The sequence below is a fragment of the Desmodus rotundus genome, chromosome 11 (assembly GCF_022682495.2).
Source record: "Desmodus rotundus isolate HL8 chromosome 11, HLdesRot8A.1, whole genome shotgun sequence".
In the NCBI taxonomy this organism is placed as follows: domain Eukaryota; kingdom Metazoa; phylum Chordata; class Mammalia; order Chiroptera; family Phyllostomidae; genus Desmodus; species Desmodus rotundus.
In genome coordinates, this window is record NC_071397.1 from 67,024,157 (window position 1) to 67,040,184 (window position 16,028).

At 38.5% G+C, this 16,028-nt stretch overlaps 1 protein-coding gene across 1 annotated transcript in view; it reads right to left on the bottom strand.

Moving 5' to 3' along the window:
- The window catches only part of FRK (fyn related Src family tyrosine kinase), a 96,700-nt gene that overhangs the window by 41,581 nt on the left and 39,091 nt on the right, over nt 1-16,028 (bottom strand). The window contains exon 2 of the mRNA XM_053914086.2: nt 4,005-4,126. Coding sequence (XP_053770061.1) covers nt 4,005-4,126 — 122 coding nt within the window. The remainder of the gene's footprint in view (nt 1-4,004; nt 4,127-16,028) is intronic.

Below are 16,028 nucleotides of genomic sequence, written 5' to 3' on the forward strand. Positions count from 1 at the left end.
TAAACTTACAATGTGCAATGTGGAATCTCTTCTGAAAAACTCACCTGCAGCTCAGTTTTAGTCCTCCGGGTGTGTTTTCCTTAAAGTGTACTTTAAACAATAGTACAAATGCTTATAGGATGCCAAGCATCAAATTAATATTAATGATAAAAACAACAATAATTTTCTTTAAACGAATTGATTGAAGGCAAGAAATAGCCAAACCAGTTCACATACAGTCAGAATTTTATGTTTTTCATCAGAAAAACAATTCACTACCAATGACAAATAACAGTAGGGCCACTAAAACTACCTGTCACGCATCTAATGAAGACAGATTCTCCGGCTGCCACAAATAATATATGTGATATCCAAAAGCGCTGCTGTAATTCACAGCTAATTAGTGTCTTGCCGTTATGAGAGGTGTCACGGCCCTTACTCTCTTCCGAGACCTGCTCAGACCTCACAAGAGCCCACAGCTAGGCAAGGACCACAACAAGCCAATTAGCACCCACCCCAGCTTTGGGCCGCTGCTTCTGGAGTGTCCCCTCCCCTGCTACCCCACCTCAGTAAATCATAAACTTGTCTCTGACAGCTGCAAGCCACAGCCGCCCAAGGAACAAAGACAATACTTCTAAGAAAACTCACGTGGGAAAGAGGCAGAGATAGAAAGGAGATATTATTTGCCTGTCTTGAGCAGCACAGCAGTCAGCAAAACTGAAGGCCATCAATCAATCTGACTGATTAAAGAGAAAACTGCACCACGAAATAAATCCATGAGTGGTCTGTCTGAAGATCCTTAGTGGTAATCAACAGTCAGCAGCTGGATTGTTTGTTTGTTTATTTTAATGTAGATATACTGAAGGCCATTTTCTTTCCATTTTCCTCCTGTGTAGCCCTCCTTCTGGCTAATAAGAGAATTTTCCTTTCAGTAGAGCATAATGGCCTGCGTTTACTTTGTCCCCCAGTGAATACACAGCAATCAGATAATTTGTTTGAAAGACTCTAAATTGTGTGACTTATTGAAAAAGAATCTGTAATGATACGCTGATCTCCAAGTAGGCCTATAAAGCTTACTAAATCCATAAGCAAGCGCTCGAGTATTCTCAGCACATAACAGCCAATGTCGTTGTAATTCGTTCTAAGCCTGCAAAGCTGTTTTGTCCCAAACCCTTCTACTTAGAGAGTTTTCAGAACAGTCAACTGTAGCTTGAGCATTACTCAAAGATATGACTCAGCTAATCCCACTTTCAGTTTGTTTTCCTCACGGAAATGTTATTATTCTATGCTTTAATGCTAATCTAAAAGTTTTAATCTAGCTTTTGGCTAGATAATGACTACCTAATTTGACATGTAAATACTGGCAAAGGTGAATAAACAAACATGGATGCCTTAACCTCACCAAGGAATTCTCTTGCAGCTCTTCTTATCATTAGACATAGAAATTTCAAAACAATTTCTTTTTCTTTTTCTAAATATAGTATTCTCATGGAAATCTTTAACTCTTCAAACCCTTATCTACAAGGATATGCATTGCATCATATTTTATAACAGCAATATAACTGAAAATAATGAAAATGTATAAAATATGAAACAGGCTAAATAAATGATGACCCCCCCACACCATGGAAAGTAACATGGCTTCTAAAAATAATGATGTAAAAATATTAAGTAATGTGAAAAAATGTTCACAGGATACTGAGATACAAGAAAAATGAAGCCTAGATCCATGTTACATACACACACATACACACACCAATGCATATAGCTATACATGCACATACAGATACACAATACATGTGTATCAGTAGGAGGAGAGGCCAAAAATAAAAACAGAATTATCTTCTGGAGGGCAGGCCCTTTGTAGTACAGGCTTCCCCTGCTAGGTGAGTGTTCTGGGATCCCATCTGTACCTATGTTCCAGCTGGTGTTGTTGTGAGAGGCTGTATTTGGCTTCAGTGAATTTTTTTTTAAGACTCTTTCAACGCGTTTGCCCGTTTCATGATGGGTGATTTACGAGTGTACCTGCCCACAGCATGCTGAGTGTTCAGCAGTTTGTTGACCAAAACTGGCATGACCCCTGTGCCCCACACTCCCTATTCACCTGATCTTGCCCCAAGTGACTTTTTTTGTTTCCCCAGCTAAAAAAAGTCCTGAAAGGGAAACGTTTTGCTGATGTGGAAGAGATGAAACCAAAAAAGGGTAGAAGCACTCAAAGGCATCAAAATCAACAAGTTCAAAAACTGTTTTGAGGAGTGGGGAAAAAATGTCTCTATAGGTGTATTGCATCAAATGGAGAATACTTTGAAGGTGACTGAAGTTTAAACATGTAAGAATAAATACACAATTTTTTATAAATAGATTTCAGGGTTTTTTGGGTCCCCCCTCACTTGTATGCACATACACATCTATTTATATTTTTATTTATAGTATTATCCCAGTTTTGTTTTCTGTGTGTGTGTTTTCTCTGTATGTGTGTTTACATTAATATATTTAAAGTTAAGCATAGAAAAAATCTTGCCAGAAGGTATTTTAGTATTAAAAATGTATCTTCAGAAGGTTATATTGTAAATTATTCTTCTTTGAGCCTTCTGTTTCTACAAAAATGTTTATACTACTTTCATAGTCTGAAAAATATCTATTAAACATAATAAAATGTTCACTTACATCACCTGGATGAATACATGTGTGGACCAGTGTGAAGGCCCAGCCTGTTTGGGTCAGTTCTGAGTACCTAATGCCTATCACATATATGAGTCATTAAAAATTTTATCACTCTGGATATAACTAAAATTACAAAGGTCAGTGTCACATCATAATTGGGAATGTTTCAAGAGCAGTAATTACAGAACAGCATTTTCTAACTGGGTAGGAGTGGAACTATATCCACAAGATTCTGTAATACCATATTGAGTCGGTGTCAGAATAGGCAGGAACTGGAGGACAAAACCTGAAAAACCTGTCTCAATACCACTGTCCTTAATTCACTTCAGCTCCCATCCACCTGCCCTGATATTTGGGACCATCGGGTATGGAAGAAAATAGGTACCAAACACACCATCTGGCCTTGGTTCAGGTCAGACCAAAGTTCCCAGTACCCGTGGGCTCAGGACCAGCCTCTGTACTGTGCCATGCACGCTGTCCTCACTTCCGGCTCAGAGAGCCAGGCAGACGCAACGAGGTGGGTGGGCATCGTGTTCAATGAACTTTTGTTGCAGGGCAACAGGGATAAAGGAAGGCAAAAATCTCTTCTGCCAAAAGGCTTACATCTAGTTGGTGAAACAAAATAGATGCTTTAAAGGGGATAATAACACAATTTAGACAATACAGAGGTCAGAGAAGGGCAAGGAAAAAATCTCGCAGGAGAGAAGGACTGGAGCCATCTTTAAGAGAGGACATTCTGCAGCATTGCAACACACACCTAGAAGCACAGATTCTTGAAAGCAGAGACATGCATGTACCTGTCACTCTTAAAGGTAATTGTCAGGTCTTCCATGCTTCTTTCCTAGAGCACTGTAAATTAAACATGTACTTGACTCTTGGCTGAAAAACTACATTTGACAAAATGTTATAAGTCATGGAGGTAATTAAATGCATTTGCATTCAGCATTTCAATTCGTTTTTTATTTACCAGACAAAGACAAATGAAATGCAAAAAAAAAAAAAGTATTATGGCAAGATCAATTTTGACAGCAGTGTAGTTTTTGCTTCTTCTTTATTATTTCCCTTGAAGGATGGGATCCTTGATAATGCAAGTGAGAAAATGCAGCCAGATCCACATGTATTTTATTTCAAATCTAGAGTGCATGTTATTTAAAACTGTTTATAGAGATTTCTAGCCATAGATGTAAATCTCTTGCTAATTTTTATATTACTCTGGAGCAGCTCAATAGATATAATTTTGGTACTAGTGTGAAAAATAAGAAAAAAGGCAAGTTTAAAATTAGCATGTCCATATCCATACAGCAGGTTCATGACTATAGAAATCAAACCCATAATTAAATCATACAAAACAATGCCCATACCTGAAAGGGCGAAATCTCCCTTCTGGCTTTCACTTTCTCTGATTAGAAAGGCGCCTGTCTGGTTTCCTGAATATAATAGTTGTTTTTCTGCATCGGCTCTCTTGATTGCTCCAAAGAACCACCTAAAAAGAGAGGTAAACTTTAATTAACCAATCAACATTCATTTTTTAAGAAGCAGGAAGTGTGACAAGAAAGTATTCTAACATCAGAAAGGTTTGATATTCTTTAGTGAAACCACTATAGGTATAAATGCTTTTGATACTTAAGGTTATTTTTCAGGATGTTTGTAAACCGCACAGAGGAGTCTTTAAAGAAATTGCAGACCAGAAGTTTGGTCGCTTGCTGGCTCCCACATCCTCCTCACACCTGCATTGTCTCTGAGAGGCCCTAAGCCCTTCCATCAAATCAAAAGCCACTGGGTAGGTCCGCCACATAAACAGACCGCATTTCATTACTTTAAAGTTACTCACTATCACCATCCCACTGCCCTCTACCTCACCTAACCCCTCCTGGGTGTTAGGAGGCAAACATTCCTCAAAAGATTCATATATTTTACTTTAAAGCATGAGCAATTAAAAATGTAGTATGCTCGACATTAATTCATTTATTTCCTCCCCCACCATAATGTCATATGATTTTGCATATTTAGGGGGAACTTATTAACATACAGGAAACTTTCATGCATGGAGAGATTATGTGAAAAAGCTACTTTTGCCAAGGAAGTATTTTCTTAGTGCCACCTCTACTTCTTATCTTTACCCTCTTATCCTTTCAGGTAATAAGTAAACATTCCAGAAATATGAGTCAGATAACGAACGCACAGTTTCGAGAATGGGATTAAGCAACACCAGCGAATGACCATGAATTTGAATGTCAGGGCCAATCTAAAACGCATATGGACTCAGTAGGCACCCATGTAATAAATAAAGGGGAGCTGAGAAAGAGCCCTTTCACTAACAAGCCCCCACTACAGGGTCATAATGTTGCCCTTTCTCAGTAAAGGTTTTAGGTAAAACACTGATCTTTCATCTTTAAAAATGTAAACTCCTCAAGAAAGGAAATGCTGACGTGAAGGAAGAAATACAAGCTGGGTGAGAAATTGCAGGCTGGGCGAGGAATATAGGCCATCCCAAATGGTTCCAATGGGTTTGGCAGGTTTTGAGTACTGAGAAATATGAGTGATGTAGTTGGAAGGAGGGAAAAGGAATTAAAAATAAAAAGAAACATTAAATATAAATACTACCATCTAAGAAATGTGTGGTGTTTCTTTACCACTTCCCCAATTATCAAGTTGCAAATTACATGTTAATTGCTTCAGTGAGGATATGCCAAGTTATGCTGGAGTAGTAAAAACTCCAAAACTCTCAGTGGTTTAAGTCAACCAAGATTTGTTTTACACTCAACTATATGTCCATTGAAGGTCATCAGGGCTCAGCTCCATATCCAAGTCTGTGTTTACAGAGAATTTGCATTTCCACATGCCCATGACTGCCAGGGCAGGGTTGGAAAAGATGGCAAATCACCACCTAGTTCCTGGAGCTTCTATTTAAAGGTTCTATTCAGGAATGAACTCACTGACAAGGAAGTCCAATCTCTGGTCATGCTAAAATGCAAGGAATGGAAGTGCAATCCCACTATTTTCTGTAAGTTAGAGAACTAGAAAGAGTTGGTAGGCTACACGAATGACTACTACATTCATTAACCTCAGGGGCCAAATTTATGCCCATGGACTATCGTTTGTCCAGTTGAAATTTTGAAAGGCCTGGAAGCATTCCAAGGACGATCATGTAAGGAACTCATGGGAAAATAGAAATGCATGTTTTCTACCATTGCAAAATAGGTCAACAGAATATTGGAACATGACAAAAAACTCAAACAGACCCAAGCATATAAATTAGTGATGAAAGGATTAATTATTCAATAAATGGCATTGCTATTATTAATTATCCACAATAATCCATAAATTCATGCTATCTACAGTACACACAATAATTCTATATAGATTAAAGACCTAATGAAAAATGCAAACTTTTAAAACTCTGACAATATTGGACTAAGAAAGTTTTCTTAGAAAAGACAAAAAGTAAAAGACATAGAAATCTTAAGGGAAAAGATTGATAATATTTATTACACCACAATTAAAAACTGCAACAACAATATTACCATGAAATAAAATTAAAATACTAGCCACAGACCTGGAGAAAATATTTTCAAAATATGTAACTAAAAATGAGGTTAATATTCAGATTACATAAAGACCTATAATCAATAAGAAAGACAACACAGTGTAAAACTTGGCATAGGACATAATTGGACAGTTCACAGAAGAGGAAAACCCAATAACTAATTTTTAAAACAAGAAAGAAAGTACAGCTTCTCTCTGTGTTGATAATTAGGAGTATTAGGTATATTAAATATAAAAACAATGAAATACAAGTTAGCACTCTTCAGGCTGACAAAATTAAAAACTCACACCCCCAAAATTAAAAACTCTCAATCAGTTATTAGGAAAATATGAAAGAAGAACCTTAATACAATGCCAGTGGCAATATAATTAGGCATAAGTAATTCAGACACCAATTTGTCAATTTCTAGTAAAGGTGAATATTTGTATACTATTCGATTTCATTTCTAGACTGTATGTTAAAGTATATGCTGTATATGCTACAAGAACATAAAGTATAGACTGCGAGTGCTACAAGAACGTTCACTGAATAATTGTAGCATTAAAAATTTGAAAATGACTTAAATGTCCATACCTATGCACCCCAATGTTCATAGCAGCACAATTTACAATAGCCAAGTACTGGAAGCAACCTAAGTGTGCATCAGCAAATGAGTGGATCAAAAAACTATGGTACATTTACACAATGGAATTCTACACAGCAGAGAGAAAGAAGGAGCTTATACCCTTTGCAACAGCATGGATGGAACTGGAGAGCATTATGCTAAGTGAAATAAGCCAGGCAGTAAGGGACAAATACCATATGATCTCACCTTTAACTGGAACATAATCAACAAAAGAAAAAAGCAAACAAAATACAACCAGAGACATTGAAGTTAAGAACAATCTGACAGTGGCCAGAGGGGAGTGGGGAGGGGACAGTGGGGAGAGAGGTTTACAGGAGCTACTGTGGAGGACACATGGACAAAACCAAGGGGGAGGGTGGAGGTGGCGGGGGGAGCTGGGTTTGGCTGGTGTGGGGTGGAGGGATGGAGAGAAAATGCAGACAACTGTAATTGAATAACAATTAAAAAAAATTTTTTTAAGAAAATAGACAAGTTTATTTATAGATCAAATGGAATACTATGCATCAGTTAAAAATAAATTGTTGAAAGGCAAAAAGAAATTGGATGATACACTATAATGACATTCCTGTCAAGCTTCCACAAACATATAAAAGCACTATATATTTTTATGGATGCATGCATGCTTAGTGAAAGGTAAGTGAATAGTTAAAATACACAGGCATTTTTTTAGACTTCATTTCCGGAAATGGCAAGATTTCTTTATGCAAATATTTCAAGCAAAGAAGCAACAGGATCAAATATACGGATCAATTCCATGCATCTTCCCAATTCCAAGTACATTGAGTATGCATAAATAATAAGATGTTTGATTAAAATGTAAATATGTAAAACTTTACAAGAATTATAACTTATCTAGCAGAAGTATGATTATATCTCCTACAACTCATTATTCTCAAAATAAATACTCCATTATATAAGTTTTATGTACATACATTACATTTGTATTTTGGATAATACGAATGATGTATTTCTCTGCCCAATTTATGTACAAGCAAGCAGTTTTTGTAAATCAAATGATTAAAGATATAGTAATTTTACCCTTGACAAAGAGGAACACTATAATTTTTTAAATCCTTTCTGACTCACTAATTCTGTATTCTTGTATAATAGATTGGTACAATGACTTACAAGGCAAAGCATACCAGTATGGAATCTATAATAACAGTCCAATGGATGTAAGCATTTGACTGGATGCATCAGCTCACTTAACACCTGGAATTTTACTTGGCTGAGTTCCCATCAGAAAGTGAACATAAATAAAAATTTGCTTTCTCTCTAGATGTAGTGACATTATAATGTCATCCTTCATATTCAAAGAAGACGCAATTGCCACAGATCGCAATCGCAATCCGGAGAGCACACACTGCTCCAGGGACTAATGAGTGAACAATAGCTCGTCCCACGCTCTGCACACGTGAAAACTGTTCCTTCATCTGTGGTTTGAGCCTCCAGCAGAACTGTCATTCTCTCCTTTGGAGCCCCTGCTGTCCCCATTCTGGGAGGGTGTGCACATCCCAGGTCTGGTTGTCCACCACAGCCATTTCCAACACCCTTGTAAAGCTATGGTTCTTGTGCTGTAAACAGCAAATGCCAAAAAGGGGCCAGGATGTCCTGGGAGGTTTGAAGTTTAACTTCCAGACCAGGAGCATCAGCATCACACAGAGACTTGTGAACTCTGAGGACGATGCCTTGCAACCTTGGTTTTCATAAATGCCCAGGTGAATCTATGTACGCTGAGGTTTGAGAACTGCTGATGTACAGACATAGTCAAGAAGTTAGAAATTTACACAAGACAGCTGAGAATAAGTTACAGTTTGGCACCTACATGTAAAAATTTATCCAGTAAAATTATTGATATTGGATATTGATATTTTAATGAAAATGATCATTATTGCTATGCCATATGTGCCATGAAAGAGATCTTGTTTAAGAACCAAAAAGGAGAGGACACCCAAAATAATCTACAACCTAGGAGAAACACTTAATCAGATGAAAACAGAGCAAGGAATATGTGACTGAAGTCTAAGATTTGGTTTATTTTGCAAACATTCATCCACCATCTATTGTGTATAAATTCCATAGCACTGACAAGAAAGATCTACAAGACACACTGTTCAGTGAAAAAGGGTTCTGTGCAGGGTAACAGGACATCCTAGTTTGACTTCTATTTTAAAAACCAACACACTAAAAATTATAGTACTTACTTCTCTGGATCTTAGTGAGAGATGATGAAATGATGACAAAGGACTTTTACTTTTCACTTTGCATTCTTTGTAATTTAGATATTTACAGTAAGATGAGTGTTATATCATGTTACAATTCACTTAAATATAAAAAAATAAAAGAAGTCAGTCAGGAATATTCTACAAAAATCTACACTTTAAAGATCTGTACTAGAAACTTTGGCAGTTAGGATTGATAGATTCAAGGAAACTCAAAGGAATATGGAACAAGTGGTTACGGATAATACACCCAGCAACACATTAGAAGTAAGAGTATAATAATGGTTAAGAATTACCGATGGCACCTTTGGGGGGAAGTTATTTAACTTCCTTATCCCTGTAAGTCCTCATCTGTTCATAAGAATAAAAACAATTATCCTATAGGCTTATTTTGAGGTTAAAAAATAAAATAAAATGTGTAATGTGCTTGATGCTCAATAAATAGCACCTACTTGAAGAGAACTAATTTAAGGGATAAATTGTGTACTTGGCTTTCAACATGTTGGATTTGAGGTCATGATGGAACACGAGTGAATATATGTACACACGATCTCTCTTCCCTTCGTATTGAAATTTTCCTCCCGAGTGACCTGCCATTCTTGCCTAGGACATGCTACCACCAGGTGGCAGTAGGCTATTTTACCAATTCAAAAGGCTAACAAACTATAGCATAACTTTTATTTTACAAAAAAGCCAAGATAAATCTTTTTTAAAACAACAGAATGTATGCAGTGTTACCTAGTATCAACATTTAAGGAATATAGATATGGGTCAAAATGTAGGGAAATCAACATAATTTCAAGCCCTCTACTAACTGCCACCCACCATTTCTTCAACATTATCTTCCCTGCCACTCTCGCTCCAGGGAAAATTTCCACCCTTACCGCTATTTGTAGCGGCGCTACTTAAACTCGCCTACCCAGAATGCCTAACTACTCGGTGACTGCCTTTCTGTTTTGGCATGCAGTGTACAAAAGCTAGTGCTGCATTTAATTTTTTTTTTTTTAATTTTTAAACTATTCCCTGTGTGCGCTTAAAGCCGGCAGCCCTCCTCAGCACAAAGACTAAATCTGCTACAGGCCATGTAACCTTTGCAGCAGTTAAATACTCATTGATGAAATATTTAATACACTGCACCTCGATGTGGGCATTTCATGGAGTCTTTCGGGTTCAACTGAATATTGAATGTTAGGGCAGATAGTGCCTGCGTTTCACAAGACAGTGCTTGCCACACAGCTTGGAGTTTAAAGGGCTTGAGGGAGAAGGCTTATCTGCTCCCGTCCAGTGGCAGCTCAGATTCAAATGTTATTGGCCTCAGACCAGATTCCAATCTGACCACTCTCCTCTCCCAAAGAGAACACTTGGTATAAATGTGAAGATCATAAAGGAAACTGTCTTCTCTGTCCTCCAAAACACAAACATATCAGGGCTTGGCACGGGTAAAGAATGTGTAGTAAAGTGACAGCACCACGCCCAGTCTCTGAACTAGCATTTGCTGTCACGTAGAAGCCAGGAAGCTCCTTGCTTGTGTCATGTGATAAAGGGTTTTTTGTTGCTGTTGTTTACTTTGATAGTCATTGTAAAAGGGAAATTTTGAAGAACTTCCCTAGGGAGGAAGTAAGGTAAACTTACTGGTACTTTGCTCGGGGCGGGGGGGGGGGGGGAAGGCACAGTCTGCGTGTTTATGAAAGAATGTGATTATAACCTGGGAAAACACCTCACCTCACAAAACACCACACAGGTGTGTTCTGGGTTATTGGGGGTTTTTTTTAATAAGCTTTTGAGTAGTAGTATTTATTTTTAACAGTTATATGGAGTGTCATTTTCAGACAAGACAAACTACTTCATTTCCTAGCCCCCCAAAAGTTATCTCCTTTCATAAAACATTTTCTTGATATTCCCAAGAAGAAAAAATAAAAGCAATTTTTTAATTTATTTAATTTTAGGGAATTTTAATTGCCAGTGTCAGGAATGATATCTCATTTCACTGTATTGAGTCACCGAGTATTCTTTTTAAAACGTACAAACTAACTAGTTCTTTGGGAATTACCTGCATGGAATAAGCAAGGGCAAACCCTGACCCCGGTCAGCTGGTAATCTCCGTCTGCATCCTGCTCCAATGGGTTAGTAATACACTTTGGACTTGGCAGCCTATTCTGCATTTCCCCAATCCAGGTGTCTCTTACAAAAGTAAAAGGAAGTTTCTGTCTGTTTTTAGTGTTTTGCCTATACCAGGTGATTTTCAAAATATTTTATGACTGACAAAATATTTTGGTACCTACCATCAAACAGACACCAGCAAAACCAGGGGCTTGTGTCTATGTTTCAGTGAGGTAGCAACAATTTTACCTCTAAACGATGCCCTATATCACCACCTACCTTCATTAAAGCCTTACCCCAAATAAATCAAATAAATAAATCCTTATCCCTACCAGGTAATACTGATATAATTGTGCATGTGCTTTCTATGCTGAAATGTATCACTACCGTTTATTTCATACTAACTATATGGAGAACAGATAAAAAGGCAAAAGAGAAAAAGAAGAGTATATTTCTTTCCCTTTGAGAATCTTAGAGACTCGGTGAAGGAATAAAAGACCATTTTAACTAGGTATTGTGTCAAAAAAAAGTGATAAAAACAAAAAGGACATTTAATCGTCAAGGGTGTGCAGTCAGAGAATTGAACAACCAACAGGGTAATAATGGTGGAAGCCTTCTGAAAGAAAATACATTCTGAACAAGGATTTGGAAGAGATGAGAAATTCAAAGAAATGAAGGGCAGGCGTGAAGGACCACAAGGTCTCTGTAAGCAGATTGGTTTGGTGAGCAACAGTGGATGAGGAGGATCCATTAAAGGGAAAAGCAAGAAAATATAGTTCTTTGATGGTTATAGGTTAACTCCATGGAGAAGCAGGTCTTCAGCAAAGTAGAGAATTCTGAGTTTTAGGTTCATCAGAAAGAAAAAAAGACAGGAAAATTTAACTTGTTCTTTTTTTTATCATTGACTTTATTTTTTAATTTTTATTGTTATTTAATTACAGTTGTATGCCTTTTCTCGCCATCCCTCCACCCTACCCCAGCCGAACTCCCCTCCCTCCCCCACATCCACCCTCCCCCTTGATTTTGTCCATATGTCCTTTATAGTAGTTCCTGTAATCCCCTCTCCTCACTGTCCCCTCCCCACTCACCCCTGGCAATTGTTAGATTGTTCTTAACTCAAACTTGTTCTTTAAAAATCATTTAATGAACAAACTTAAGAGGTGAAAGTGGAAAGGTGAAAGAAAGAATTCTCCTATGGGAGGAAGACAGAATTGTAGAGCTGGAAAGAAATTTTGAGGATCCATGAGTAAATCTCTGAAACTTGTTGTAAACGTGCTTTAATGTACATGCATTTTCCTGGGAGTCCGGTGTTTCATTAAATTCCCAATGATGCCTGTGACAGAAAATACTCATCTCCTTCAATAAAGGCCTAGTGTTTTCTCCAGGCCCACACGACAGCTGGTGACAAAGCTGTAGCCACAGCCCACCACCATAAAATTAATCCACTCATTCACTTTTCACTCAACAATTACTTATGGAGCACCTACTATGTGCCAGGCACAATTCTCACTTGCAGAAATGCAGCAGTGAATGGAACAGAAAAAATGTCCTGCCTCTGTGGAGCTCACATAGAAGGGGGAAAGACAGACAATAAGCAAAATAAATAAGTAATTATACAATGTTCAAAGGTGGTAAGTACACAGGAGAAAAAAATGAACAAAGTGAGGAAGGAGGAGAATGCATTTTTAAAATCATTTTTAGTGGGCAGTGATATGTGGCAGGTGGAATTCAGAGGATTTTCCTGTGTGTTCTTGAAGTCAAAGTAATCAGGAGAATAAATAGGGCTGTGGAGACAGTTACACACCAGCTTTGAGAGACCACACTAGTGAGAATCATATTCCACACTAGGACTGAAGCCAGTATCCACATCTCTCAACTGCAGCTTGGCCAAGACCTAGGAACATTTTTTTCTAATTAAGAAATAAACAATGTCCATCAACTTCACTCATTTTTATCACTGATGTTTCTGGAGATGCAAAACACCAGAAGCTATAAGTATCCTCCAAGGAAAGGGCTATAGCTCTTCAGCCAAAGAAAAGCGAGCAATCTGTTTAACAGGAAGAATACTGTTGTATGAAAAATAACTATATGTAGAACAGAAATCATATTTCTGATTATAATAGAATAATTTAGGTAGGTTTTCTTCATAGTATCTCTTAAATCCATACAAAAATAAAAGGTTTAAATGTAATTGTCGTTCACACTTGGCAAACACAATGAAGAACGAAGTCTCTATTGTTTAACCTTAACCCTTTGGCACAGAGATACACATGTATACAGGGATGGGGATGCACTGAGGGGGGGGGTCTGTGTGTGTCTGAAGCCAACATCACAGACGTACACTAGTTTCACTGCCTTTCCAGGGGTTTGAATGCAGCAGTTGTCCCCATACAGACAAAGGGTGAGACAGAGTCCATTAAAGGTCACAATGGACACACCCATTCTCTTTTGCTTTTCTATTTTTTAAAAATAATTTGACCCTGTGCACACGGCTACCCACTAAACATTACTATAATTAATAATCACCAACAATAATGCCAGCATTAATTACTGGAGGTTGTTTATAACCCACAGAAATGTCACGCACTGGACTTTGAAATGGTAGAAGTTGAACACGTCTACAAAGCAGCTTGTTGCTGTCCAAAGGAAAGTCAGAAGCTGTGCCAGAAAATACACCTTTTGTTTGCAGTGCCAACAAGCTATTTATCAGGAAACAAAAGGAAGGCTTGGCCAGCCCTGGTGGATTTTTCAGAAACCTGAAAGTTCGTTTTGGGCTTGTTTTTGCTTAGAATTAGAAGGAAAAGCTCTTTGTACAAGTGTATTAACTACAGCCTCACTCCTAGGAACTGCTAGGGGGAAAGGCCTTCTGAGAAAAGGAAAAGTGCCCTCCACCCCCACCTCACCACACATGCGCATCAGCTCCACCTAACTTCCTCTAGGGTCTCAGTTCTCAGCTCCAGTTGCCTGAGCGTGTCCAGGAAGAGCGTGTTCCAGGCAGGCGCTCCCAGTTGCAGGCTCCCAAGTGCAGCAGAGAATTCTGAGACAGGGAACCTGGCAATGTATTTTGAAAAAGCACGACCCTATTTGGTGAGGGGAGGGACTTCCCCTCTCCTCTGCTATCACCCACCCTAAATCTTTGTCCTTTCTGGTCCACTCTGCCCCACACTGGACCTTACTCTCCTATTGTCAACTTACTCAAAATATTATAAATCCATTCCAAATTTTGTGCAAAATTTGTCAAGAGCAAAGATTTAAGTACATCTAGACTAGAAAACAAGTTCAAACATGTATCAGAAATCTCCGTTGCTAGAAATTTAATATCCTGTCCCCAAAGAGGGAATTTACCAAACCATCTTTTCCCTCAGGTCCAGGGCTCCGTGCCAGGCTACTGAGGCTCCTCTTTTCTGCCTCTTGCCAGCAAACCAGGTTTTTACAACAAAATCCTCCCTGCTTTTGTGTGCAAAAGCAATTAGCTTCCCTACCCCACCCTCTCTCCAAACTAGATTCTGGGCCACCTTCTGTATACTCCAACAGAAGAGAAATTGTTCTGCTTTGTAAAGGCCCTCCCACTCCATGTCTTGATCCTCAACAGCACAAACGGCCAGAGCTTTGAGAATAGAATTTTCTTGAGGACAGCAAACCCTGAAGTGAAACACCCGGTGCATCACAGTCCCCCGCAGAGGGCAGCGAGAGTCCCGCGTACTGTTGCTGCCAAGAACACGTCTACACCAAGGGTGAGGGTGAAGGGGCGGTCATAGTTATCTTCCAAACAATGCAGTTTCACTAAAATTACAAATTTCTTGAATATTTGCTCTCTTAGAGCCTCTTCCTCACAGGATAAACTCTAATGGTACGCAACATAAATATTATTTGTTATTACATAGCATGTGAACTATTTGTACACAAGTATGTTTTCTAAAAAACTAAAATAAGCCCTGCCTGGATGGCCATCTTACTAATTAGCAAATTGCAATTTCATAAGGCTTTGTTTTATATTTTTGGTGATACAGAGACTTTTCCAGGTAATAAGACACCATGCTAACTTCTTTCCCTGGGACTAAGTGAGGAAAGAATCCACTGAGACCCACAGAGTATAGTAAATTCTGACCGGTCACTTGGGACCCAAAAAAGAGTTTTTAAAATACAGATTTGAAAAGACCTGCTGTTGGAATGAGAACACAGGACAAGAACATCCTAGAGTCTTGGAACTGGGACCCAAAACAGGCCTGAGCTGCAGGCTGTCACAAGCATGAGTGGTGGTAGATTCGTTAGGAGCGCTTCCCTCCCACTTAACTACTATGCCTCCTTTGGATTGTAACTCAGAAGTCTTGAGATTGGAAATCTTCGTCCCAGACCAGTCGAGTCCTTCCCTTCCCTTCCCTTGGTTTCTTTTTCTTCAGTATTATTTGATTAATTCCCACTTCCATACTATGCTAGTAAGATCCAAGAGAATAAAACACTCGTTTGGCTCAGCACCTGCTTTTAAATATACCCTTAATGAATACCTTTAAATGAATACGTGAATGAATTAAGTGATTATTTGGGAATGTGAATCTTACAGTTAAAAGTTAAAGTTGGCCAAATAACTTCAAAATACAGCAAAATAATAGAGGGAGAATCGTCTGCAGGTTTGGAACAGAGAGCAAAAGCATGTCAGGTCTTTACCAGTCACGAATGCCCTCAGGGTCCCTCAGGTGACCACAGTCTTCTGAGAAAGGTGAGAGTGGTAACAACCACAGTGCGAATAACATTTGGCTTCCACTTTATAATGCACAGTGTCAGCGCCTCCATCAGAACACTTATTCTCATGGCAAAGCTGGGACTATTTAGAGCAGGTGCCTCAATCCCCGTTTTGTGAAGGAAGAAATCAGAGCTGAGAGAAACTGCGTGA